At 50.8% G+C, this 26016-nt stretch overlaps 1 protein-coding gene across 1 annotated transcript in view; it reads left to right on the top strand.

Annotated features, from left to right (window-relative positions):
* The window catches only part of UBA6 (ubiquitin like modifier activating enzyme 6), a 253385-nt gene extending 227588 nt beyond the window's left edge, over window positions 1-25797 (top strand). Inside the window, exons 31-32 of the mRNA XM_075341882.1 lie at window positions 17230-17324; window positions 24976-25797. Coding sequence (XP_075197997.1) covers window positions 17230-17324; window positions 24976-25111 — 231 coding nt within the window. The 3' untranslated portion in view covers window positions 25112-25797. The remainder of the gene's footprint in view (window positions 1-17229; window positions 17325-24975) is intronic.
* The last annotated feature ends 219 nt before the right edge of the window (window positions 25798-26016 follow it).

Raw genomic sequence — 26016 nt, 5'->3', positions numbered from 1 at the left:
CCAGGCGGTTCCGGATGGAAACCCTCCGCTCTGTCGTGGCCTCAATGTCTCAAGGAGACTTCCTTGCCTCAATAGACATCAAAGATGCTTATCTCCACGTGCCAATTGCTACAGAACATCAACGTTTTCTACGTTTTGTGATAGGAAACGAACATCTTCAGTTCGTAGCTCTGCCATTCGGTCTGGCGACAGCCCCACGGGTTTTCACCAAGGTCATGGCGGCAGTGGTAGCGGTCTTGCACTCTCAGGGACACTCGGTGATCCCTTACCTAGACGATCTACTTGTCAAGGCACCCTCTCAAGAGGCATGCCAACTCAGTCTACATGCTACACTGGAGACTCTACAGACGTTCGGATGGATCATCAACTTTCCAAAGTCGAATCTGTCTCCGACACAGTCACTAACGTATCTTGGCATGGAGTTCCATACTCGAGCAGCGAGAGTGAAGCTTCCGCTGAACAAGCAGCGGTCACTGCCGACAGGGGTGCAATCCCTCCTTCAGGGCCAGTCGCACCCCTTACGGCGCCTCATGCACTTCCTCGGGAAGATGGTGGCAGCCATGGAAGCAGTTCCCTTTGCGCAGTTTCATCTGCGTCCACTTCAATGGGACATTCTCCGCCAATGGGACGGGAAGTCAACGTCCCTGGACAGGAAAGTCTCTCTTTCCCAGACGGCCAAGGACTCTCTACAATGGTGGCTCCTTCCCACCTCATTGTCTCAAGGAAGATCCTTCCTGCCCCCATCCTGGGCAGTGGTCACGACAGATGCGAGTCTGTCAGGGTGGGGAGCAGTGTTTCTCCACCACAGGGCTCAGGGGACGTGGACTCCGCAGGAGTCCACCCTTCAGATCAATGTTCTGGAAATCAGAGCAGTGTATCTTGCCCTACTGGCCTTCCAGCAGTGGCTGGAAGGAAGGCAGATCCGAATTCAGTCGGACAACTCCACAGCGGTGGCATACATCAACCACCAAGGGGGGACACGCAGTCGGCAAGCCTTCCAGGAAGTCCGGCGGATTCTGATGTGGGTGGAAGCCACGGCCTCCACCATATCCGCAGTTCACATCCCCGGCGTAGAAAACTGGGAAGCAGACTTCCTCAGTCGCCAGGGCATGGACGCAGGGGAATGGTCCCTTCACCCGGACGTGTTTCAGGAAATCTGTCGCCGATGGGGAGTGCCGGACGTCGACCTAATGGCGTCCCGGCACAACAACAAGGTCCCGGCATTCATGGCGAGGTCGCGCGATCAAAGAGCTCTGGCGGCAGACGCATTGGTTCAAGATTGGTCGCAGTTCCGGCTCCCATACGTCTTTCCACCTCTGGCACTCTTGCCCAGAGTGTTACGCAAGATCAGATCCGATTGCAGCCGCGTCATACTCGTCGCCCCAGACTGGCCGAGGAGATCGTGGTATCCGGATCTGTGGCATCTCACGGTCGGTCGACCGTGGTCACTGCCAGACCGACCAGACTTACTGTCCCAAGGGCCGTTTTTCCATCAGAATTCTGCGGCCCTGAACCTGACTGTGTGGCCATTGAGTCCTGGATCCTAGCGTCTGCAGGATTATCTCAAGGAGTCGTAGCCACAATGAGACAAGCTAGGAAGTCAACGTCTGCTAAGATCTACCACAGAACGTGGAAGATTTTCTTATCTTGGTGCTCTGCACAGAGAGTATCCCCTTGGCCATTTGCATTGCCCACCTTTCTTTCCTTCCTGCAATCGGGGTTGGAAAAGGGCTTGTCGCTCAGCTCCATTAAAGGGCAAGTCTCGGCACTGTCAGTGTTTTTTCAGAAGCGTCTAGCACGTCTTCCTAAGGTGCGCACGTTCCTACAGGGGGTCTGTCATATTGTGCCCCCGTACAAGCGGCCGTTAGATCCATGGGATCTGAACAGAGTACTTGTTGCTCTGCAAAAGCCGCCCTTCGAGCCTCTAAAGGACGTTTCCTTTTCTCGCCTGTCACAGAAAGTGGCGTTTCTTGTCGCGATCACATCGCTTCGGCGAGTGTCTGAGCTGGCAGCTTTGTCATCCAAGGCTCCTTTCCTGGTGTTCCACCAGGACAAGGTAGTGCTGCGCCCCATTCCGGAGTTTCTCCCTAAGGTCGTATCCTCGTTTCATCTTAATCAGGATATATCCTTGCCTTCCTTTTACCCTCATCCGGTTCACCGGTATGAAAAGGACTTACGTTTGCTAGATCTGGTGAGAGCACTCAGAATCTACATTTCCCGAACGGCGCCCATGCGCCGTTCCGATGCTCTTTTTGTCCTTGTCGCTGGTTCGCGCAAGGGATTGCAGGCTTCTAAAGCCACCCTGGCTCGATGGATCAAAGAACCAATTCTAGAGGCCTACCGCTCTGCGGGGCTTCCGGTTCCTTCAGGGCTAAAAGCCCACTCAACCAGAGCCGTGGGTGCGTCCTGGGCACTACGACACCAGGCTTCGGCTCAACAGGTGTGCCAGGCAGCAACCTGGTCCAGTCTGCACACTTTCACCAAGCATTATCAGGTGCATACCTATGCTTCGGCGGATGCCAGCTTAGGTAGAAGAGTCCTGCAGGCGGCAGTGACATCCCCGTAGGGGAGGGCTGTTTTTTTGCAGCTCTAACATGAGGTATTTCTTTACCCACCCAGGGACAGCTTTTGGACGTCCCAATCGTCTGGGTCTCCCAATAGAGCGCTGAAGAAGAAGGGAATTTTGTTACTTACCGTAAATTCCTTTTCTTCTAGCTCTTATTGGGAGACCCAGCACCCGCCCTGTTGTCCTTCGGGATTTTTTTGTTGTTTGCGGGTACACATGTTGTTCATGTTGAACGTTTTTTTCGGTTCTCCGATGTTTCTCGGAGTTAATTTGTTTAAACCAGTTATTGGCTTCCTCCTTCTTGCTTTGGCACTAAAACTGGAGTACCCGTGATACCACGGGGGGGTATAGCCAGAAGGGGAGGGGCCTTGCACTTTTTAGTGTAGTGCTTTGTGTGGCCTCCGGAGGGCAGTAGCTATACCCCAATCGTCTGGGTCTCCCAATAAGAGCTAGAAGAAAAGGAATTTACGGTAAGTAACAAAATTCCCTTCTTTGCCTTACATTTTACTGAAAAACAGGAAAAAATTCCAAATATGATAACATTTCTTCCACTCGTTATTTGGGTTTTGTTTTTATGACATTCAGTGTGTAATTAAAAAAAAAAAAAAACCTGGAAAGGCGATTTGTCCAAGTCAGTCTGTTAAGTGATTACACAACATGTATTGATTTTTGTTTGGGTTTTTTTTTGCCAGGGAAAAAAAAAATCCGAATGTTGTATAAAAAATGTTATGCTATGTGTCACTATATTTTCAATTAATATATTTTTTTTCTTTTTATGGGGCTGAGTGAGGGCTTTTTTTTTTTTGCAATCATTTGTCTTTTTTTAGTGATGCCAATTCTGTGTACATGCAAATCTTTCGAGTTACTATTTTTTTGGTGGAGATGAAATGACCAAAAAGCCCAATTTTTGCATTTTTATTTTTTTCTCTTTACGGTGTTTACAGTACAAGTCATTTAATGACATATATTTCTTTGTCGCTCCATTGGGAGACCCAGACAATTGGGTGTATAGCTTCTGCCTCCGGAGGCCACACAAAGTATTACACTTTAAAAAGTGTAACCCCTCCCCTCTGCCTATACACCCTCCCGTGCATCACGGGCCCATCAGTTTTATGCTTTGTGTTGGAGGAGGCACACATTCACGCAAGCTCCACATTTTAGTCAGCAGCAGCTGCTGATTGTATCGGATGGAAGAAAAGAGGGCCCCCCACGGGGCCCCCGGCATGCTCCCTTCTCACCCCACTAAGTCGGCGGTGCTGTCAAGGTTGAGGTACCCATTGCGGGTACAAAGGCTGGAGCCACATGCCGTTTTCCTTCCCCATCCCTTAGAGGCTCTGGGAGAAGTGGGATCCTAACCGGTCACCTTTCACTGGGACCGGGCTCCCTCCGCAGCCCCTGGGGGAATCTGACGGACAGGAGACTGGGTATCATCAGGGACAGGCCCTGCATCTAAAAGGTACTCTGTGTCCCCTTGGGGACGGTGCATGGAGCGCCTGTGTTACAGACGCTGCAGCGGCTGCTGTTTTTCTGTGACGACCGGGACTACCGCGCCGACCACGCCTGTTCGCCGGCCGCGTTATTAAATTTAGTCCCCGGCTTCTGCGGCCTAGTACCATAACTCCCGCCCCCGGGCCTGCCAGTCAGGGGTAAGGGCGGGACGGTCGACTGGACGTCGGCAGTGAGGGCTGGAGCATACTTAGGTGTTCTCCTCCCCCCTCACTGAGCACTGTGGGGCACCAGATTCCCGCACTTTATTAGTCACCGCCCACGGCTCCCTCCTCCCCTGAGAACTCTGGCAGCCATTGTTACAATCACTTCTGCCGGTGGAGGATTTCAGAACGAGCTCTGCAGCTCTGGGAGGCCCAGGCGGGGAATCTGGTGGACACACAACCGCTTTGGGCGGTCGGTAAGCCACACCGGTTACCAGGTGCTGGCCCCCCTAGGGTGCCAAAGTGTATGTATATATATGTGTGTATATATATATATGTGTATATATATATATATATATATATATATATATATATATATATATATATATATATATATATATATATAATATGTGTGTATATATATATATATATATGTGTGTGTATATATATATATATATATATATATATGTGTGTATATATATATGTGTGTATATATATATATATATATATATATATATATATATATATATATATATATATATATATATATATATAATATTGTATACATTTTCTCTGTTCGGCCGCATTATTTTGCTTTTGGCTATATACCCTCACTGATCACTCTCAGAGGAGACAACAGCATGTCGTCCGCAAAGAGCAAGGGTGCCAAGGCACAGGCTTATTTTGCAACCTGTACCTCTTGTGCGGCTATGTTACCTGCAGGTTCCACCTACCCTCACTGTGTGCAATGCTCGGCCCCTGTGGCACTCACTCAGCCGGAGCCTCGGGCACTGGTGGGACCCTCGGCTCAGGTAGAACCGCCGGCTTCCACTGTTCAGGTGGCAGGGACAGAGTTTGCAGTTTTGGCTGAGAAACTCTCTGAGTCGCTTTCACAATCCATGGCTCAGTCTATGGACAAATGGTCTGCTAAGATACTAGAAGCCTTGCAGTCCAGATCGGTAACACAGGCCCAGGGCACTGTGAGTTCATCGCCCCCAGGCCCCTCTCGGTCGGCGCAGCAAAGTGCTCCTGGGGTGACACCTAGGTCCCACGGTGAGGACTCCGACACGGACCGCAGTCCCAGACCGGCTAAGCGGGCTCACTGGGAACCTTCCCCGACTTCATCACGCTGTTCGGGGTCTCAGCATGAGGACTCTCTGGAGGATGAAGCGGAGGTCGCAGCTCAGGGCTCTGATCCTGACGTTGCTCTCAATCTTGATACACCTGAAGGGGACGCCATAGTAAATGACCTTATAGCGTCCATCAACCAGGTGCTAGATCTTTCTCCCCCAACTCCACCTATAGAGGAGTCGGCTTCGCAGCAGGAGAAGCACCAGTTTAGGTTTCCCAAACGTACACGGAGTGCGTTTTTCGATCACTCTAACTTCAGAGATGCTGTCCAGAAGCACAGAGCATTTCCGGACAAGCGCTTTACTAAGCGCCTTAATGACACACGTTACCCCTTCCCCCCTGACGTAGTTAAGGGTTGGGCTCAGTGTCCCAAGGTGGATCCTCCAGTCTCTAGACTGGCGGCTAGATCTGTAGTATCAGTGGCAGATGGTTCATCGCTCAAGGATGCCACTGACAGGCAAATAGAGCTCCTGATGAAATCCATCTATGAAGCCATAGGTGCGTCTTTTGCTCCGGCCTTTGCAGCCGTGTGGGCACTCCAAGCTATCTCAGCTTGTCTGTCTGAGATTAATGCGGTCACACGTACCTCTGCTCCGCAAGTTGTGTCTTTGACTTCTCAGGCGTCGGCCTTTTCGTCCTACGCCATGAACGCCGTCCTGGACTCTGCGAGCCGTACAGCGGTAGCATCCGCCAATTCGGTGGCAGTCCGCAGGGCCATGTGGCTACGCGAATGGAAGGCAGACTCTGCTTCCAAGAAGTTCTTAACCGGTTTGCCATTTTCTGGCGACCGTTTGTTTGGCGAGCAATTGGACGAAATTATTAAACAATCCAAGGGAAAGGACTCGTCCTTATCCCAGTCCAAACCAAACAGACCTCAGCAACGAAAAATACAACCGAGGTTTCGGTCCTTTCGGCCCTCAGCCAGGTCCCATTCCTCCACGTCCAACAGGTCAGAGAAGGGCCAGAGGAACTCTTCTGCATGGCGGTCTAAGTCACGTCCTACAAAGACCGCCGGAGGAACCGCCTCCAAGGCGGCCTCCTCATGACTTTCGGCCTCCCCAAACCGCATCCTCGGTCGGTGGCAGGCTCTCCCGCTTTTGCGACGCCTGGTGGCCACATGTCCAAGACCGATGGGTGAGAGACATTCTGTCTCACGGTTACAGGATAGAGCTCAGTTCTCGTCCTCCGACTCGTTTCTTCAGAACATCTCCGCCCCCCGAGCGAGCCGATGCACTTTTTCAGGCGGTGAACACTCTGAAGGCAGAAGGAGTTGTGATCCCCGTTCCCCTTCAAGAACGTGGTCGCGGTTTTTACTCCAACTTGTTCGTGGTGCCAAAAAAGGACGGATCATTCCGTCCCGTTCTGGACCTCAAACTGCTCAACAGACACGTGAGAACCAGACGGTTCCGGATGGAATCTCTCCGCTCTGTCATCGCCTCGATGTCCCAAGGAGACTTCCTAGCATCAATCGACATCAGGGATGCTTATCTCCATGTGCCGATTGCACCAGAGCATCACCGCTTCCTGCGTTTCGCCATCGGGGACGAACACCTTCAGTTCGTGGCACTGCCTTTCGGCCTGGCGACAGCCCCACGGGTCTTCACCAAGGTCATGGCAGCAGTGGTGGCGGTCCTACACTCTCAGGGCCACTCGGTGATCCCTTACTTAGACGATCTTCTAGTCAAGGCACCCTCCCGGGTGGCATGTCACCACAGCCTGACCATTGCTCTGGAGACTCTCCAGAGGTTCGGGTGGATCATCAATTTCCCAAAGTCAAAATTGACACCGACCCAATCACTGACTTACCTCGGGATGGAGTTTCATACTCTCTCAGCGATAGTGAAGCTTCCGCTGGACAAACAGCGTTCGCTGCAGACAGGGGTGCACTCTCTCCTTCGGGCCCAGTCACACCCCTTGAGGCGCCTCATGCACTTCCTAGGGAAGATGGTGGCAGCAATGGAGGCAGTTCCCTTTGCGCAGTTTCATCTGCGTCCACTTCAATGGGACATTCTCCGCAAATGGGACAGGAGGTCGACGTCCCTAGACAGGAACGTCTCTCTTTCACTGGCAGCCAAAACCTCTCTTCAGTGGTGGCTTCTTCCCGCTTCTTTGTCGAAGGGAAAATCCTTCCTGCCACCATCCTGGGCTGTGGTCACGACGGACGCGAGTCTGTCAGGGTGGGGAGCGGTCTTCCTCCACCACAGGGCTCAGGGAACCTGGACTCCGACAGAGTCCTCCCTTCAGATCAATGTTCTGGAGATAAGGGCAGTGTATCTAGCCCTAAAGGCGTTCCAGCGGTGGCTGGAGGGACGGCAGATCCGAATACAGTCGGACAACGCCACGGCGGTCGCGTACATCAACCACCAGGGCGGCACACGCAGTCGTCAAGCCTTCCAAGAAGTTCGGCGAATTCTGCTGTGGGCGGAAGCCACAGCCTCCACCATCTCCGCAGTTCACATCCCGGGCGTAGAAAACTGGGAAGCAGACTTTCTCAGTCGCCAGGGCATGGACGCAGGGGAATGGTCTCTTCACCCGGACGTGTTTCAAGAGATCTGTTGCCGCTGGGGAACGCCGGACGTCGACCTCATGGCGTCTCGGCACAACAACAAAGTCCCGGCATTCATGGCACGGTCTCAAGATCACAGAGCTCCGCTGGAACCCTGGGATCTTAACAGGGTGCTAACGGCTCTTCAGAAACCACCTTTCGAGCCGATGCGGGATGTCTCTCTATCACGCCTTTCGCAGAAGGTGGCCTTCCTAGTGGCAGTCACATCACTTCGGAGAGTGTCTGAGCTAGCAGCGCTGTCATGCAAAGCCCCCTTCCTGGTGTTTCACCAGGATAAGGTGGTTCTGCGTCCGATCCCGGAATTTCTCCCTAAGGTGGTATCCCCTTTTCATCTCAATCAGGATATCTGCTTACCTTCTTTTTGCCCTCATCCAGTTCACCAATGTGAAAAGGATTTGCACTTGTTAGATCTGGTGAGAGCACTCCGGCTCTACATTTCTCGCACGGCGCCCCTGCGCCGTTCTGATGCGCTCTTTGTCCTTGTCGCTGGCCAGCGTAAGGGGTCGCAGGCTTCCAAGTCAACCTTGGCTCGGTGGATCAAGGAACCGATTCTTGAAGCCTACCGTTCTTCTGGGCTTCCGATTCCTTCAGGGCTGAAAGCCCATTCTACCAGAGCCGTAGGTGCATCCTGGGCATTGCGCACCAGGCTACGGCTCAGCAGGTGTGTCAGGCGGCTACCTGGTCGAGTCTGCACACTTTCACGAAACACTATCAGGTGCATGCCTATGCTTCGGCAGATGCCAGCCTAGGTAGGCGAGTCCTTCAGGCGGCGGTTGCCCACCTGTAAGAGGGGGCCGTTTTCGGCTCTTTTTATCGAGGTATTCTTTTACCCACCCAGGGACTGCTTTTGGACGTCCCAATTGTCTGGGTCTCCCAATGGAGCGACAAAGAAGAAGGGAATTTTGTTTACTTACCGTAAATTCCTTTTCTTCTAGCTCCTATTGGGAGACCCAGCACCCGCCCCTGTTCCCTTCGGGCTGTTGTTCTTTTGTGTACACATGTTGTTCATGTTGAATTGTTCTTTTGGTTCATGGTTTCAGTTCTCCGAACATCCTTCGGATTGAATTTACCTTAGACCAATTTATAAGTTTCCTCCTTCCTGCTTTGGCACCAAAACTGATGGGCCCGAGATGCACGGGAGGGTGTATAGGCAGAGGGGAGGGGTTACACTTTTTAAAGTGTAATACTTTGTGTGGCCTCCGGAGGCAGAAGCTATACACCCAATTGTCTGGGTCTCCCAATAGGAGCTAGAAGAAAAGGAATTTACGGTAAGTAAACAAATTTCCCTTCTTTATTGATCTTTCCGACATGAAGCTATACTGTTCCTATAAATAAACATAGACGTTGCGTGATGAGCTGAAATCCTTACTGATATCTCTCCCACTGTCTCCTTCCTTATATTTATCAAACTCATCACCAATTCGATCACAATCCCACTTGTTTTTTGTTTTTCTTTGTCGCTCCTTATTGGGAGACCCAGACAATTGGGTGTATAGCTTATGCCTCCGGAGGCCACACAAAGTATTACACTAAAAGTGTAAAGCCCCTCCCCTTCAGCCTATACACCCCCCCGTACTGCTACGGGCTCATCAGTTTTTATGCTTTGTGCGAAGGAGGTCAGACATGCACGCATAGCTCCACAGCTTAGTCAGCAGCAGCTGCTGACTATGTCGGATGGAAGAAAAGAGGGCCCATAACAGGGCCCCCAGCATGCTCCCTTCTCACCCCACTCTTGTCGGCGGTGTTGTTAAGGTTGAGGTATCCATTGCAGGTACGGAGGCTGGAGCCCACATGCTGCTTTCCTTCCCCATCCCTCAATTAGGGCTCTGGGTGAAGTGGGATCTTTTCGGTCTCCAGGCACAGGAGACCGTGCTCCATCCACAGCTCCTGAGGACCATGCTGGATAGGAGCCGAGTATCGTTCAGGGACATGGCCCTGCTACTTTGAGGTACTCTGTGTCCCCGTGGGGACCGCGCACAGGAACACTCCAGCATTGCTGGGTGTGCTAGTGCATCGGGGACAGCAGCGCTGACTGCGTTTGTGCCATTACACACTTCAGCGTCGCTGAGTGTGTTCGTGTAGGGGGACTGCCGCGCTGACCGCCGCTGCCATGGTTATCACTGCGGCGCGGCTGGGACTGTTAGTGCGCTGGGGACTTCCGCGCCGACCGCGCTTATACGGCGGCCGCGCTTATAACTCGAGTCCCCGGCTTTTGCGGCCTAGTCTCGTTTTCTTCCCGCCCCCAGCCCTGCCAATCAGGGGAAGGGCGGGACGCTGTACAGGACGGCAGCACTGAGGGCTGGAGCATGCTTTGCATAGTCCACCCCCCTCACTCTGCACAGTGGGGCACCAGTTCCCGCACTTTTCTGGGTCACGCCCACGGCTCCCTCCTCTCCTCAGGACGCCGGCAGCCATTCCTCTCAGCTCTGCTAACGCTGGAGAGGAGAGACAAGCTCAGGGAGACCCAGGCAGGATTTCTGGTGCCCACACAACCGCTTTGCGAAGGCGGTAAGCAGCACCTGTGGTGCTGGCCCCACTAGTGCAGAAGTGTACTTATAGATTATATGATTATAGACTATACTTTACACTGTATGGTGCACTGTTGATTTTTGTCTATATACCCTCCTGTATTGCTCAGAGGAGACAACAGCATGTCGTCCACAAATAGCAAGGGTGCCAAAGCACAGACTTACTATGCTGCCTGTGCAGCATGTACGGCTATACTGCCGGCAGGTTCCACTGACCCTCATTGTGTGCAATGCTCGGCCCCTGTGGCACTTTCTCAGCCGGAGCCTCTGCTAAGGGCGGCCCAGGGAGAACCACCTGTTAACACTGTCCAGGTGACAGGGACGGAGTTTGCAGTTTTTACTGAAAGACTTTCTGAGACTATGGCTAAGATATTAGAAGCCTTGCAGTCCAGGCCGGCATCTCAAGCCAGGGGCACTGTGGAATCATTGCCCCCTGGTCCCCCTCAGTTGGAACAGCAATGTCCTCCCGGGGTGTCTCATGGATCCCAGGGTGAGGTCTCTGACACGGACCGCAGCCCCAGACCGATTAAGCGAGCTCGCTATGATATCCCCTCGACATCATCACAATGTTCAGGGTCTCAGCGAGAGGACTCTCTGTATGATGAAGCGGAGGTAGCTGATCAGGATTCTGATCCTGAAGCCGCTCTCAACCTTGATACTCCTGATGGGGACGCCATAGTGAATGATCTTATTGCGTCCATCAATGAAATGTTGGATATTTCTCCCTCAGCTCCTCCAGTGGAGGAGTCAGCTTCTCAGCAGGAGAAATTCCGTTTCAGGTTTCCCAAGCGTACAAAGAGTATGTTTCTGGACCACTCTGACTTCAGAGAGGCAGTCCAGAAACACCGAGCTTGTCCAGATAAGCGTTTTTCCAAGCGCCTTAAGGATACACGTTACCCTTTCCCCCCTGACGTGGTCAAGGGCTGGACTCAGTGTCCCAAGGTGGATCCTCCAATCTCCAGACTTGCGGCTAGATCCATAGTTGCAGTGGAAGATGGAGCTTCACTCAAGGATGCCACTGACAGACAGATGGAGCTCTGGTTGAAATCCATCTATGAAGCTATCGGCGCGTCTTTTGCTCCAGCATTCGCAGCCGTATGGGCACTCCAAGCTATCTCAGCTGGTCAGGCGCAAATTGACGCACTCACACGTACATCTGCGCCGCAGGTGGCGTCTATAACCTCTCAAACGTCGGCATTTGCGTCCTACGCTATTAATGCTGTCCTGGACTCTGCGAGCCGTACGGCGGTTGCAGCCGACAATTCGGTGGCAATACGCAGGGCCTTGTGGCTGCGGGAATGGAAGGCAGATTCGGCTTCCAAAAAGTGCTTAACTGGATTGCCATTTTCTGGCGACCGTTTGTTTGGTGAAAGATTGGATGAAATCATCAAACAATCCAAGGGAAAGGAAACATCCTTACCCCAGGCCAAACCAAAAACACCCCAACAGAGGAGGGGACAGTCGAGGTTTCGGTCCTTTCGGGGTGCGGGCAGGTCCCAATTCTCCTCGTCCAAAAGGCCTCAGAAGGATCAGAGGAACTCCGACGCATGGCAGTCTAAATCACGCCCTAAAAAGACCGCCGGAGGTGCCGCTACTAAGGCGGTTTCCTCATGACTTACGGCCTCCTCACACCGCATCCTCGGTCGGTGGCAGGCTCTCCCGCTTTTGCGACACCTGGCTGCCACAAGTAAAAGACCGTTGGGTGAGAGACATTTTGTCTCACGGTTACAGGATAGAGTTCAGCTCTCGTCCTCCGACTCGATTCTTCAGAACATCTCCGCCTCCCGAGCGAGCCGAGGCTCTTCTGCAGGCGGTGGGCATTCTGAAGGCAGAAGGAGTGGTGGTCCCGGTTCCTCTTCAGCTACAGGGCCACGGTTTCTACTCCAACCTGTTTGTGGTTCCAAAGAAGGACGGGTCCTTCCGTCCTGTTTTGGACCTAAAACTGCTCAACAAACACGTAAGGACCAGGCGGTTCCGGATGGAATCCCTCCGCTCCGTCATCGCCTCAATGTCCCAAGGAGATTTCCTAGCATCGATCGATATCAAGGATGCTTATCTCCACGTACCAATTGCTCCAGAGCATCAGCGCTTCTCGCGCTGCGCCATAGGAGACGAACACCTTCAGTTCGCGGCACTGCCGTTCGGCCTGGCGACAGCCCCAAGGGTTTTCACCAAGGTCATGGCTACAGTAGTTGCGGTCCTCCACTCTCAGGGTCACTCAGTGATACCTTACTTAGACGATCTGCTGGTCAAGGCACCCTCTCAAGAGGCATGCCAACACAGCCTCAACGTCACTCTGGAGATTCTCCAGAGTTTCGGGTGGATCATCAATTTTCCAAAGTCAAATCTGACACCGGTCCAATCGCTGACATATCTTGGCATGGAGTTTCATACTCTTCCAGCGATAGTGAAGCTTCCGCTGGACAAACAGCGTTCACTACAGACAGGGGTGCAATCTCTCCTTCAAGGCCAGTCACACCCCTTGAGGCGCCTCATGCACTTCCTGGGGAAGAAGATGGCAGCAATGGAAGCAGTCCCTTTCGCGCAGTTTCACCTGCGTCCACTTCAATGGGACATCCTACGCAAGTGGGACAGGATGCCGACGTCCCTAGACAGGAATGTTTCCCTCTCTCAGGCAACCAAAGCTTCCCTTCGGTGGTGGCTTCTTCCCACCTCATTATCGAAGGGGAAATCCTTCCTACCCCCATCCTGGGCGGTGGTCACGACGGACGCGAGTCTGTCAGGGTGGGGAGCAGTTTTTCTCCACCACAGGGCTCAGGGTACGTGGACTCAGCAAGAGTCCTCACTTCAGATCAATGTTCTGGAGATCAGGGCAGTGTATCTTGCCCTAAAAGCGTTCCAGCAGTGGCTGGAAGGCAAGCAGATCCGAATTCAGTCGGACAACTCCACAGCGGTGGCTTACATCAACCACCAAGGTGGGACACGCAGTCGGCAAGCCTTCCAGGAAGTCCGGAGGATTCTGCTGTGGGTGGAAGCCACAGCATCCACCATATCCGCAGTTCACATCCCGGGCGTAGAAAACTGGGAAGCAGACTTTCTCAGTCGCCAGGGCATGGACGCAGGGGAATGGTCCCTTCACCCGGACGTGTTTCAGGAGATCTGTTGCCGCTGGGGGATGCCGGACGTCGACCTAATGGCGTCACGGCACAACAACAAGGTCCCAACATTCATGGCTCGATCTCAAGATCACAGAGCTCTGGCGGCAGACGCCTTAGTTCAGGATTGGTCGCAGTTTCGGCTTCCTTATGTGTTTCCTCCTCTGGCACTGTTGCCCAGAGTGTTACGCAAGATCAGGGCCGACTGCCGCCGCGTCATCCTCGTCGCTCCAGACTGGCCGAGGAGGTCGTGGTACCCGGATCTGTGGCATCTCACGGTCGGCCAACCGTGGGCACTGCCAGACCGACCAGATTTGCTGTCTCAAGGGCCGTTTTTCCATCTGAATTCTGCGGCCCTCAACCTGACTGTGTGGCCATTGAGTCCTGGATCCTAGCGTCTTCAGGATTATCTCAAGAGGTCATTGCCACTATGAGACAGGCTAGGAAACCAACGTCCGCCAAAATCTACATTTCTCGTACGGCGCCCCTGCGCCGCTCGGATGCACTCTTTGTCCTTGTCGCTGGCCAGCGTAAAGGGACACAAGCTTCCAAGTCAACCCTGGCTCGGTGGATCAAGGAACCAATTCTCGAAGCTTACCGTTCCTCGGGGCTTCCGGTTCCCTCAGGACTGAAGGCCCATTCTACCAGGGCCGTGGGAGCGTCCTGGGCCTTGCGACACCAGGCTACGGCTCAGCAGGTGTGTCAGGCAGCTACCTGGTCGAGCCTGCACACTTTCACGAAGCACTATCAGGTGCTTACCTATGCTTCGGCAGATGCCAGCCTAGGTAGGCGAGTCCTTCAGGCGGCAGTTGCCCACCTGTAGGACGGAGCCGTTACGGCTCTATTATGAGGTATTATTTACCCACCCAGGGACTGCTTTTGGACGTCCCAATTGTCTGGGTCTCCCAATAAGGAGCGACAAAGAAGAAGGGAATTTTGTTTACTTACCGTAAATTCCTTTTCTTCTAGCTCCAATTGGGAGACCCAGCACCCGCCCCTGTTTTTGTATAACACATGTTGTTCATGTTAAATGGTTTCAGTTCTCCGATATTCCTTCGGATTGAATTTACTTTAAACCAGTTTATAATTTTTTCCTCCTTCGGGCTTTTGCACCAAAACTGATGAGCCCGTAGCAGTACGGGGGGTGTATAGGCTGAAGGGGAGGGGCTTTACACTTTTAGTGTAATACTTTGTGTGGCCTCCGGAGGCATAAGCTATACACCCAATTGTCTGGGTCTCCCAATTGGAGCTAGAAGAAAAGGAATTTACGGTAAGTAAACAAAATTCCCTTCTTTTTCTTCAGTTTCTTTGTCTTTGTTCCCTTTCTCACTCGGATTCCCTGTGACTTTCTTTTTATCCTCCAGTCTTCAATGTGACGTGTACCTCACCTGCGTCAGGTCCATAGCACCGCATTGCCTGTTAGTAACCTTTTGATTTCCAGCTTTTTTGTTATGCCTATCCATGGGCCGCAAGCTATAATTTGCCCAAATCTGCTCTAGAGTGATAAATGATATCAACACCTCAGTTGTAGTAGGAGAGAGGTCCTAATGAGTTTGGGTGTTAAAAAAAAAAACAATTACATTTAGGGCGCAGTCACATGGCCGTGTAACTCATCCACGGATCACATCACAATGATGGAACTGGCCGGTGGCTCTCCTGACTCCAGCGTGATGGCTGCTTAGAAATTCATGCTGTCACGCTCTGGTCAGGAGAGCCACCAGTCTGAGCATTGTGATGCGATCCGTGGATGAGTTATACAGACGTGTGACTGCGCCCTTACTGCAGCATGTTAATTGTTTTAGCATTTTTTTCATGCACATAAAGTAATGAGTAAATGCAAAAATGCTACCAGTTTTTGCATCATTTTTGGTGAAAAACCCTCATAGTTACAGCAAACCCATTAATTTTTGCAATTTTTTTTTTTTTAAAAATACATAACCAGTAGAGAGAGGTTGAATTGATGGACCTATGTAACCAAAATATAAAATTTTATTAACTGCATCTGTTACATCCCGTGGGTTTGTTGAATGGTGACCTTTCTATCCTGACATTTTGTTATATGAAGATACTATTTACATCCATTCTAGTCTTGATTTTTCCTGATTCCATAGAACATTTCTCAAGCTGTTCCTATTACACTTTTGTGTATGGCCTTGCATACAGTGGGGGAGAATTGGTAAACTAGTGCAAATTAACAATGAGCATCTGAAAAATGAGAGATGCAATATAATTAGTTGGTATGAGCAGCTATTCCGTTAGAAATAAGTGCAAGCTCTGGGGTAGTGGACCTAGTAATTACTTTTATTGTAGCGACCCAGCTAGTGTAGAGGCCGTCTTAAAGGGGACCTGTCACCAGTTTTCAGTATTGAACCAAAAGTGTCCCCTCATCAGCTCCAGGGCTGCATTCTATGAAGGTGCACCTTGTTCCTGACTCCCCTTTATAAAATCTGATGCCCATAATATCGCGCTTGCGCAGAGAGCTCACCAGCTTGTGTAAGCGCACCTATGATTTCTGCTCTGCCCGCAATGGGGCAGTGTGAAGTGCATCTGCACAGGCACGCAATTTTGCCTAGCTATGTGGATGATGACGCAGGTGTCCTGCACGTCAATCAAAGGAGGACAGCGAAGAGCGGCAAAAGGAGGGACAGGATGCCAAAAAAAAGAACGCCCATCTGACCAGAACAGTTAATTTACATAAGTGATGGCAGATTTAATAATGGTATTTGTGAGTCTGCAAGGGGAGTCAGGAACAAGGTGCACCTTCATAGAATGCAGCCCAGGAGCTGCAGAAGGGGACACTTTTGGGTCAATACTGAAAAAACTGGTGACCGGTTCCCTTTAAAGAAAATGCTTCCTTGGAGAAAGCATGCAAGTGAGTTCTTCTCTGGGAGAAGAGAACTCTCTACTGACATGTGAAGAAACTAACATGTAAGTCACAGACTCTGCAAACGATGGGTTTAAAAATGACTCCGCAATGTGTGTTATCAGGCTTACCCATTCCTGCAATTATTTTTCAAGTGATGAAAGTGCCAGATACTAATTAATATTTATAGAGCACCATTGATTCCATGGTCCTGTACATGAGAAGGGGGTTACATACAGAATACATATACAAGTTTCAATAGACAGACTAGTACAGAGGGAAGAGGGCCCTGCCCTTGCGGGCTTCCATTCTAAAGTATTTTGGGGAGGAGACAGTAGGTGAGGTGTAGGTTGGGCAGCAGTTCCGGCACGATGGCGAGGCGGCAGCTCCGCACGGTGGTGAAGCAGTGAGGTCATTGAAGGTTATAGGCATTTCTGAACAGATGAGTTTTCAAGTTCTGTTTGAAGTTTGCAAGTGTAGTAGATAGTCTGACATGTTCAGGTAGCGAGTTTCAGGAGACTGGGGATGCTCGGGAGAAGTCTTGGAGTCGGTTGCGTGAGGAGCGAATGAGAGAGTAGGAAAGAAGGAGATCTTGGGAGGACCGGAGATCATGTTTTGGAGTGTAGCGAGAGATTAGTTCAGAGATATACGGAGGAGACAGAGCAGTAAACAGGAAACTTGCGTGTTATGGCATTGGCGATGTTAATTTAATTTTTTTTTTGAAGATGCAAAATAGTGGAAGTTATAGAAATATTTGTGTAAAACTGCTTTAAATGCCTATTTATATTAACATCTGTGGATTATTCATAGGAGCATTATGGGATAGAACCAACAATGGTTGTGCAAGGAGTCAAAATGTTGTACATCCCAGTAATGCCCGGTCATGCAAAAAGGTTGAAACTTACGTAAGTATTTGAGTGATAAACATTATGCATTGTTCCAAAAATATATATATTTATTATAATTTGTGTCTATGTTCTCATAATTTTTAATTAGTGGGGTTTTTTCTCACTGAAAGTGAGGCTTTCTCCATGACAGCTGGACTTCTTAATAAACAAGAGTTTATAAGTCAAACAAAATAAACTTGGGACTTCACATTCAAATATTATAAATTAGCATTTGTGTCAGCAGAGGCACTGTTAAGCACCTAGCTTGTGACCCCTGCTATTGTTGCAGTGGCGCTTCCTGCAGTGCTATATTTAAAGGGAATCTGTCAGCAGGTTTTTCTATGTAAGCTAAGGCTTTTTAAAATAAAAAAAAAAAAAGGCAGCTATGCCTCTTTCATCTGTGTGTGAGCTATTATTTACTTGTTTTTTTTTATCGTTTTGGAATCATTTTTTGTAGCGGACACTCGTGCTATGCTAGTCTTGCTATAGTAGAAGGCACCAAATTTATTAAGCGACGCTTGCTGCTTAATGAATTCAGCACTTCAGTGTGGTATACACTGCGCCAGAATTGCTACTCCTCTTTGAGCACTATTGATGTATCTGATAGCCAAGCTCGGCTATCAATCTCCATCCTAGCCACTCCCATACATTTTTGTGGCACTTTTTCAGTTTTTCCCATTGAATTCCATTGTAAAGTAGAGATAGGTTTCATAACCAGAAACTGCCTATAGAATTCACAGGTTTTCATTTTTGGAAAACTAAAGCCAATTAAAACTGTCAGAAGATTGAACATATGAACGTCAATAGAAATGACTGGTAAGAGTCAAGTGGAGTTTTTTGGGTTTTTTTTTTAGCGATTTTTCAGGTGTTTGTTGCAGCAGACCTGTCCTAAAGACTCCTCAAAAAACTGTACATACCACAAATTAATGTAGAAGAGCAGTACCTCCTCCCAGTTGGTGCCTTGATCATTTACAAAAAAACTGAAGGTTTATTGTGAAATAACTTCATTACAGATGATTAGCATACAACACATTTCGGGAATAGACTGCACCTTTTGTATGTTTTTACATGGTTTGTCCGAAAACGCATTGTATGCTAATGACCTGTAATTAAGTTATTTCACGACAAATGTTTCATTTCTTCTTGTTTGGGAAAGGCGTCAATTAGGAGATTCTGCTCTTCATGTACTTAAAGAGGTTGTCCACTACTTTTACATGGATGGCCTATACGACGATTGGCCGATCAGACATTGATGACCTATCAGCTGTTTTCGGTGGCCGGAAATGCTCCATTCCGGAGCTGCCCTGTCAACTGATGGTGGCCTATTGATTTGAATAGAAGGAGGATATGCAGTACCCGGCTGCTATCAGTTGATGGGGCAGCTCCGGAACTGAGAATTTCCGTCTGCCGCCGCCAGGGCTGATATCTGATTGGCGTGGGGTGTCAGTCCCCAGCCGATCAGACATTGATGACTTATCGTAAGGCCATCATTGTAAAAGTAGTGGCTGATCTCTTTAATGTAAGTTTTATCTGTTAAACACTTTTTCTTTGTCGCTCCATTGGGAGACCCAGACAATTGGGTGTATAGCTTCTGCCTCCGGAGGCCACACAAAGTTATTACACTTTAAAAAGTGTAACCCCTCCCCTCTGCTATACACCCTCCCGTGCATCACGGGCCCATCAGTTTTATGCTTTGTGTTGAAGGAGGCACACATTCACGCAAGCTCCACATTTTAGTCAGCAGCAGCTGCTGACTTTATCGGATGGAAGAAAAGAGGGCCCCTCACAGGGCCCCCGGCATGCTCCCTTCTCACCCCACTTTGGTCGGCGGTGCTGTTAAGGTTGAGGTACCCATTGCGGGTACAAAGGCTGGAGCCACATGCCGTTTTCCTTCCCCATCCCTTAGGGGCTCTGGGAGAAGTGGGATCCTAGCCGGTCACCAGGCACTGGGACCGGGCTCCCTCCGCAGCCCCTGTGGGAACCTGACGGACAGGAGACTGGATGTCATCAGGGACAGGCCCTGCTTCTGAGGTACTCTGTGTCCCCTTGGGGACGGCGCATAGAGCGCCTGTGGATCGGACACTGCAGCAGCTGCGCTGTGTTTGGGGCCGCCGGGACTACCGCGCCGACCGTGCCTGTTTGCCGGCCGCGCTTATAACTCGAGTCCCCGGCTTTTGCGGCCTAGTACCGCATATTCCCGCCCCCGGGCCTGCCAGTCAGGGGCAAGGGCGGGACGCTAGACTGAACGTCAGCGGTGAGGGCTGGAGCATACTTTGTATCCTCCTCCCCCCTCACTGAGCACCGTGGGGCACCAGATTCCCGCACTTTCTGAGGCACGCCCACGGCTCCCTCCTCCTCTGAGAACGCTGGCAGCCATTGTTATCATCGCTGCTGCCGGAGGAGATCTTCAGATAGAGCTCCATAACTCTGGGAGGCCCAGGCAGGGAATCTGGTGGACACACAACCGCTGAGCGCGGTCGGTAAGCCGCACCTGTTACAGGTGCTGGCCCCCCTGGGTGCCGCAGTGTATATATATATATCCATATTGGGTATACATTTGCTCTGCTCGGCTGCAGTATTTGCTTAGCTATATACCCTCACTGTTTGCTAAGAGGAGATAACAGCATGTCGTCTGCAAAAAGCAAGGGTGCCAAGGCACAGGCTTATTTTGCAACTTGTACCTCTTGTGCGGCTATGTTACCTGCAGGTTCCACCTACCCTCATTGTGTGCAATGCTCGGCCTCGGTGACACTCACTCAGCCGGAGCCTCAGGCACTGGTGGGACCCTCGGCTCAGGTAGAACCACCGGCTGTTACTGTCCAGGTGGCAGGGACAGAGTTTGCAGTGTTGGCTGAGAAACTTTCTGACTCCCTTTCACAATCCATGGCTCAGTCTATGGACAAATGGTCTGCTAAGATACTTGAAGCTTTGCAGTCCAGACCGGTAACACAGGCCCCGGGCACTGTTGAATCATTGACCCCAGGCCCCCCTCGGTTAGAGCAGCAAACTGCTCCTGAGGTGACACATAGGTCCCACGGGGAGGACTCCGACTCGGACTGTAGTCACAGACCGTCTAAGCAGGCTCGCTGGGGACCTTCATCCACTTCATCACGCTGCTCAGGGTCTCAGCATGAGGACTCTCTGGAGGATGAGGCGGACGTTGCAGCTCAGGGCTCTGATCCGGACGGTGCTCTCAATCTTGATACACCTGAAGGAGACGCCATTGTAAATGACCTTATAGCGTCCATTAACCAGGTGCTAGAACTTCCTCCTCCAACTCCACCTGTTGAGGAGTCAGCTTCACAACAGGAGAAACACCAGTTTAGGTTTCCCAAACGTACAAGGAGTGCTTTGTTCGATCACTCTAACTTCAGGGATGCTGTCCGAAAGCACAGAGCATATCCGGACAAGCGCTTTACTAAGCGCCTTAATGACACACGTTACCCCTTCCCACCTGATGTAGTTAAGGGTTGGGCTCAGTGTCCCAAGGTGGATCCTCCAGTCTCTAGGCTGGCGGCTAGATCCGTGGTATCAGTGGCAGATGACTCATCGCTCAAAGATGCCACTGACAGGCAAATAGAGCTCCTGATGAAATCCATCTATGAAGCCATAGGTGCGTCTTTTGCGCCAGCATTTGCAGCCGTGTGGGCGCTCCAAGCTATCTCAGCTTGTTTGTCTGAGATTAAGGCGGTCACACGCACCGCTACTCCGCAGGTCGTGTCTTTGACTTCTCAGGCGTCGGCTTTTTCGTCCTACGCCATGAACGCTGTCCTCGACTCGGTGAGCCGTACAGCGGTAGCATCCGCCAATTCGGTGGCAGTCCGCAGGGCCATGTGGCTACGCGAATGGAAGGCAGACTCTGCTTCCAAGAAGTTCTTAACCGGTTTGCCATTTTCCGGCGACCACTTGTTTGGCGAGCAATTGGACGAAATTATCAAGCAATCCAAGGGAAAGGACTCGTCCTTACCCCAGTCTAAACCGAACAGACCTCAGCAGCGAAAGATTCAATCGAGGTTTCGGTCCTTTCGGCCCTCAGCCAGGTCCCAATCCTCCACGTCCAACAGGTCACAGAAGGGCCAGAGCAACTCTTCGGCATGGCGGTCTAAGTCACGTCCTAAAAAGACCGCCGGAGGAGCCGCCCCCAAGGCGGCCTCCTCATGACTTTCGGTCTCCACAAACCGCATCCTCGGTCGGTGGCAGGCTCTTCCGCTTTTGCGACGCCTGGTGGCCACATGTCCAAGACCGATGGGTGAGAGACATTCTGTCTCACGGTTACAGGATAGAGCTCAGTTCTCGTCCTCCGACTCGTTTCTTCAGAACATCTCCGCCCCCCGAGCGAGCCGATGCACTTTTTCAGGCGGTAAACACTCTGAAGGCAGAAGGAGTGGTGATTCCCGTTCCACCTCAGGAACATGGTCACGGATTCTACTCCAACTTGTTCGTGGTGCCAAAAAAGGACGGATCATTCCGTCCCGTTCTAGACCTCAAGCTGCTCAACAAGCATGTGAGCACCAGAAGGTTTCGGATGGAATCTCTCCGCTCTGTCATCGCCTCGATGTCACAAGGAGACTTCCTAGCATCAGTCGACATCAAAGATGCTTATCTCCATGTGCCAATCGCTCCCGAGCATCACCGCTTCCTGCGTTTCGCCATCGGGGACGAACACCTTCAGTTCGTGGCACTGCCTTTCGGCCTGGCGACAGCCCCACGGGTCTTCACCAAGGTCATGGCAGCAGTGGTGGCGGTCCTACACTCTCAGGGCCACTCGGTGATCCCTTACTTAGACGATCTTCTAGTCAAGGCACCCTCCAGGGTGGCATGCCAACACAGCCTGACCGTCACTCTGGAGACTCTCCAGAGGTTCGGGTGGATCATCAATTTCCCAAAGTCAAATTTGACACCGACCCAATCGCTGACTTACCTCGGGATGGAGTTTCATACCCTTTCAGCGATAGTGAAGCTCCCGCTGGACAAACAGCGTTCACTACAGACAGGGGTACAATCTCTTCTTCGGGGTCAGTCACACCCCTTGAGGCGCCTCATGCACTTCCTAGGGAAGATGGTGGCAGCAATGGAGGCAGTTCCTTTTGCGCAGTTTCATCTGCGTCCACTTCAATGGGATATCCTCCGCAAATGGGACAAGAAGCCGACGTCCCTAGACAGGAACGTTTCGCTGTCACGGACAGCCAAGACCTCTCTTCAGTGGTGGCTTCTTCCCACTTCCTTGTCAAAAGGAAAATCCTTCTTGCCCCCATCCTGGGCTGTGGTCACGACGGACGCGAGTCTGTCAGGGTGGGGAGCGGTCTTCCTCCACCACAGGGCTCAGGGAACCTGGACTCCGACAGAGTCCTCCCTTCAGATCAACGTTCTGGAGATAAGGGCAGTGTATCTGGCCCTAAAGGCGTTCCAGCGGTGGCTGGAGGGACGGCAGATCCGAATACAGTCGGACAACGCCACGGCGGTTGCGTACATCAACCACCAGGGCGGCACTCGCAGTCTTCAAGCCTTCCGAGAAGTTCAGCGGATTCTGCTGTGGGCGGAAGCCACAGCCTCCACCATCTCCGCAGTTCACATCCCGGGCGTAGAAAACTGGGAAGCAGATTTTCTCAGTCGCAAGGGCATGGATGCAGGGGAATGGTCTCTTCACCCGGACGTGTTTCGGGAGATCTGTTGCCGCTGGGGAACGCCGGACGTCGATCTAATGGCGTCTTGGCACAACAACAAAGTCCCGGCATTCATGGCTCGGTCCAAGGATCACAGAGCTCTGGCGGCAGACGCGTTAGTTCAGGACTGGTCGCAGTTTCAACTACCTTATGTATTTCCTCCTCTGACACTGCTGCCCAGAGTGTTACGCAAGATTAGGTCCGACTGCAGTCGCGCCATCCTCGTCGCTCCAGACTGGCCGAGGAGATCGTGGTACCCGGATCTGTGGCACCTCACGGTGGGTCAACCGTGGGCACTCCCAGACCGACCAGACTTGCTGTCTCAAGGGACATTTTTCCATCTGAATTCCGCGGCCCTCAACCTGACTGTGTGGCCATTGAGTCCTGGCTCCTAGCGTCATCAGGGTTATCTCAAGATGTCATTGCCACCATGAGACAGGCCAGGAAACCAACGTCTGCCAAGATCTACCACAGGACTTGGAGGATCTTCTTATCCTGGTGCTCTGATCAGGGTTTCACTCCCTGGCCGTTTGCCTTGCCCACTTTTCTTTCTTTCCTTCAATCCGGATTGGACAAGGGCTTGTCTCTCGGCTCTCTCAAGGGACAAGTATCGGCGCTTTCCGTGTTTTTTCAAAAGCGTCTAGCCAGGCTTCCGCAGGTCCGTACGTTCCTGCAGGGAGTTTGCCACATAGTCCCACCTTACAAGCGTCCGCTAGAACCCTGGGATCTTAACAAGGTGCTGACGGCTCTCCAGAAGCCACCTTTCGAGCCGATGCGGGATGTCTCTCTATCTCGCCTTTCGCAGAAGGTGGCCTTCCTAGTGGCAGTCACATCACTTCGGAGAGTGTCTGAGCTAGCAGCGCTGTCATGCAAAGCCCCCTTCCTGGTGTTTCACCAGGATAAGGTGGTTCTGCGTCCGGTCCCGGAATTTCTCCCTAAGGTGGTATCCCCGTTTCATCTCAATCAGGATATCGCCTTACCTTGTTTTTGCCCTCATCCAGTTCACCAATGTGAAAAGGATTTGCACTTGTTAGATCTTGTGAGAGCACTCAGGCTCTACATTTCACGCACGGCGCCCTTGCGCCGTTCTGATGCGCTCTTTGTCCTCGTCGCTGGACAGCGTAAGGGGTCGCAAGCTTCCAAGTCAACCTTGGCTAGGTGGATCAAGGAACCGATTCTTGAAGCCTACCGTTCGTCTGGGCTTCCGATTCCTTCAGGGCTGAAAGCCCATTCTACCAGAGCTGTAGGTGCGTCCTGGGCATTACGGCACCAGGCTACGGCTCAGCAGGTGTGTCAGGCAGCTACCTGGTCGAGTCTGCACACTTTTACAAAACACTATCAGGTGCATGCCTATGCTTCAGCAGACGCCAGCCTAGGTAGGCAAGTCCTTCAGGCGGCAGTGGCCCACCTGTAAGAAGGGACCGTTGTTTCGGCTCTTTTTTATCGAGGTATTCTTTTACCCACCCAGGGATTGCTTTTGGACATCCCAATTGTCTGGGTCTCCCAATGGAGCGACAAAGAAGAAGGGAATTTTGTTTACTTACTGTAAATTTCTTTTCTTCTAGCTCCTATTGGGAGACCCAGCTCCCGCCCCTGTTCCCTTCGGGCTGTTGTTCTTTTGTGTACACATGTTGTTCATGTTCAATTGTTCTTTGGTTAATGGTTTCAGTTCTCCGAATATCCTTCGGATTGAATTTACCTTAGACCAATTTATAAGTTTCCTCCTTCCTGCTTTGGCACCAAAACTGATGGGCCCGTGATGCACGGGAGGGTGTATAGCAGAGGGGAGGGGTTACACTTTTTAAAGTGTAATAACTTTGTGTGGCCTCCGGAGGCAGAAGCTATACACCCAATTGTCTGGGTCTCCCAATAGGAGCTAGAAGAAAAGGAATTTACGGTAAGTAAACAAAATTCCCTTCTTTTCTTACATTTCCCTTTCTGTGGATCTAGTGCTGTGTGGCTTGTGTAGTGAGCACTTTTTTTTGTTGTTTGGTTTTCTTATCTAGAATGCACAAGTTGGTGAAGGCTGGAGCTGATAGAAAATATGTCGACCTGACTGTGTCTTTTGCCCCAGAGACCAATGAAGATGAAGATTTACCTGGACCTCCTGTCAGATATTACTTCAATAAGGAAAGCAATTAATGGCAGCACTGCTGAAGTTCTCCTCCAGTTTTTGTTGGTACTACTTGTCACAACAGGGTGAAGCCTTAACAAAGAGGAACCAGTGGAAGTAGTGATTTGCACTAATGTTTGCATAACTGAATCTGCACCTATAGTGTCTCCCCTTGCTTTGTTGTATGCATTTCTTTCGACTGGATTACAGAATGTTTAGATGCAATATTCTGTGCTATAACCCAAAAAAGTGATCATATATATGTATGTAGGAAGGAGAATTAGGAAGACTATTGACGGCTCAATTTGTACTGTACCTCTTTTCCTGAAATGATAAAAGTGGAATGTGCTAGAATCCTTTTCAGTAATAATACGTCTGTGTGCCTTGTAGTCTGTATGTGCACTTGAGGTCATCCAGCTTTGTATGTATGTGCGTATGTATATACATTAAGACAAACGTTACTCCATGTAACTTGTACTGTGACCCTACAAATGGCTCAATTTTTTTTTTTTTTTTTTATTCTACTGGTCTCGTTGAGCGTGATCACAGTATATACTTACACTGGGTAATATATCTCTGCTGTACATAAGGGTGTTAGAAGTCGCTGACCTCTGAAATGCCTTAGTCTTTTAAGATGTGATGAAGTGGTGTAATAAAGTGTGTCTGGCAGTGATGTATGTTCTTGCATAAACACGCACCCTTTTATCTGGTTTTATTAATGTCTTCAGATATGCTTCTTTGTGTTCTGTATGATTTCTATCTACCTAGATCACATACACATTCTGACATCAGGAGACTATTAAACCACAATAAAGGGTGCTTTACACGCTACGACATCGCTAGCGATCTCATTAGCGATGTGACACGCCAGATCGCAGATGCCATCTGCCGAGATCGCACATCTGACCGGCGCTATAAAAACGACCTATGTGCG

The sequence above is a fragment of the Anomaloglossus baeobatrachus genome, chromosome 1, assembly GCF_048569485.1.
Source record: "Anomaloglossus baeobatrachus isolate aAnoBae1 chromosome 1, aAnoBae1.hap1, whole genome shotgun sequence".
In the NCBI taxonomy this organism is placed as follows: domain Eukaryota; kingdom Metazoa; phylum Chordata; class Amphibia; order Anura; family Aromobatidae; genus Anomaloglossus; species Anomaloglossus baeobatrachus.
Note: the sequence above shows the minus strand (reverse complement) of the source record. Positions and strands in the feature narration are given on the sequence as shown.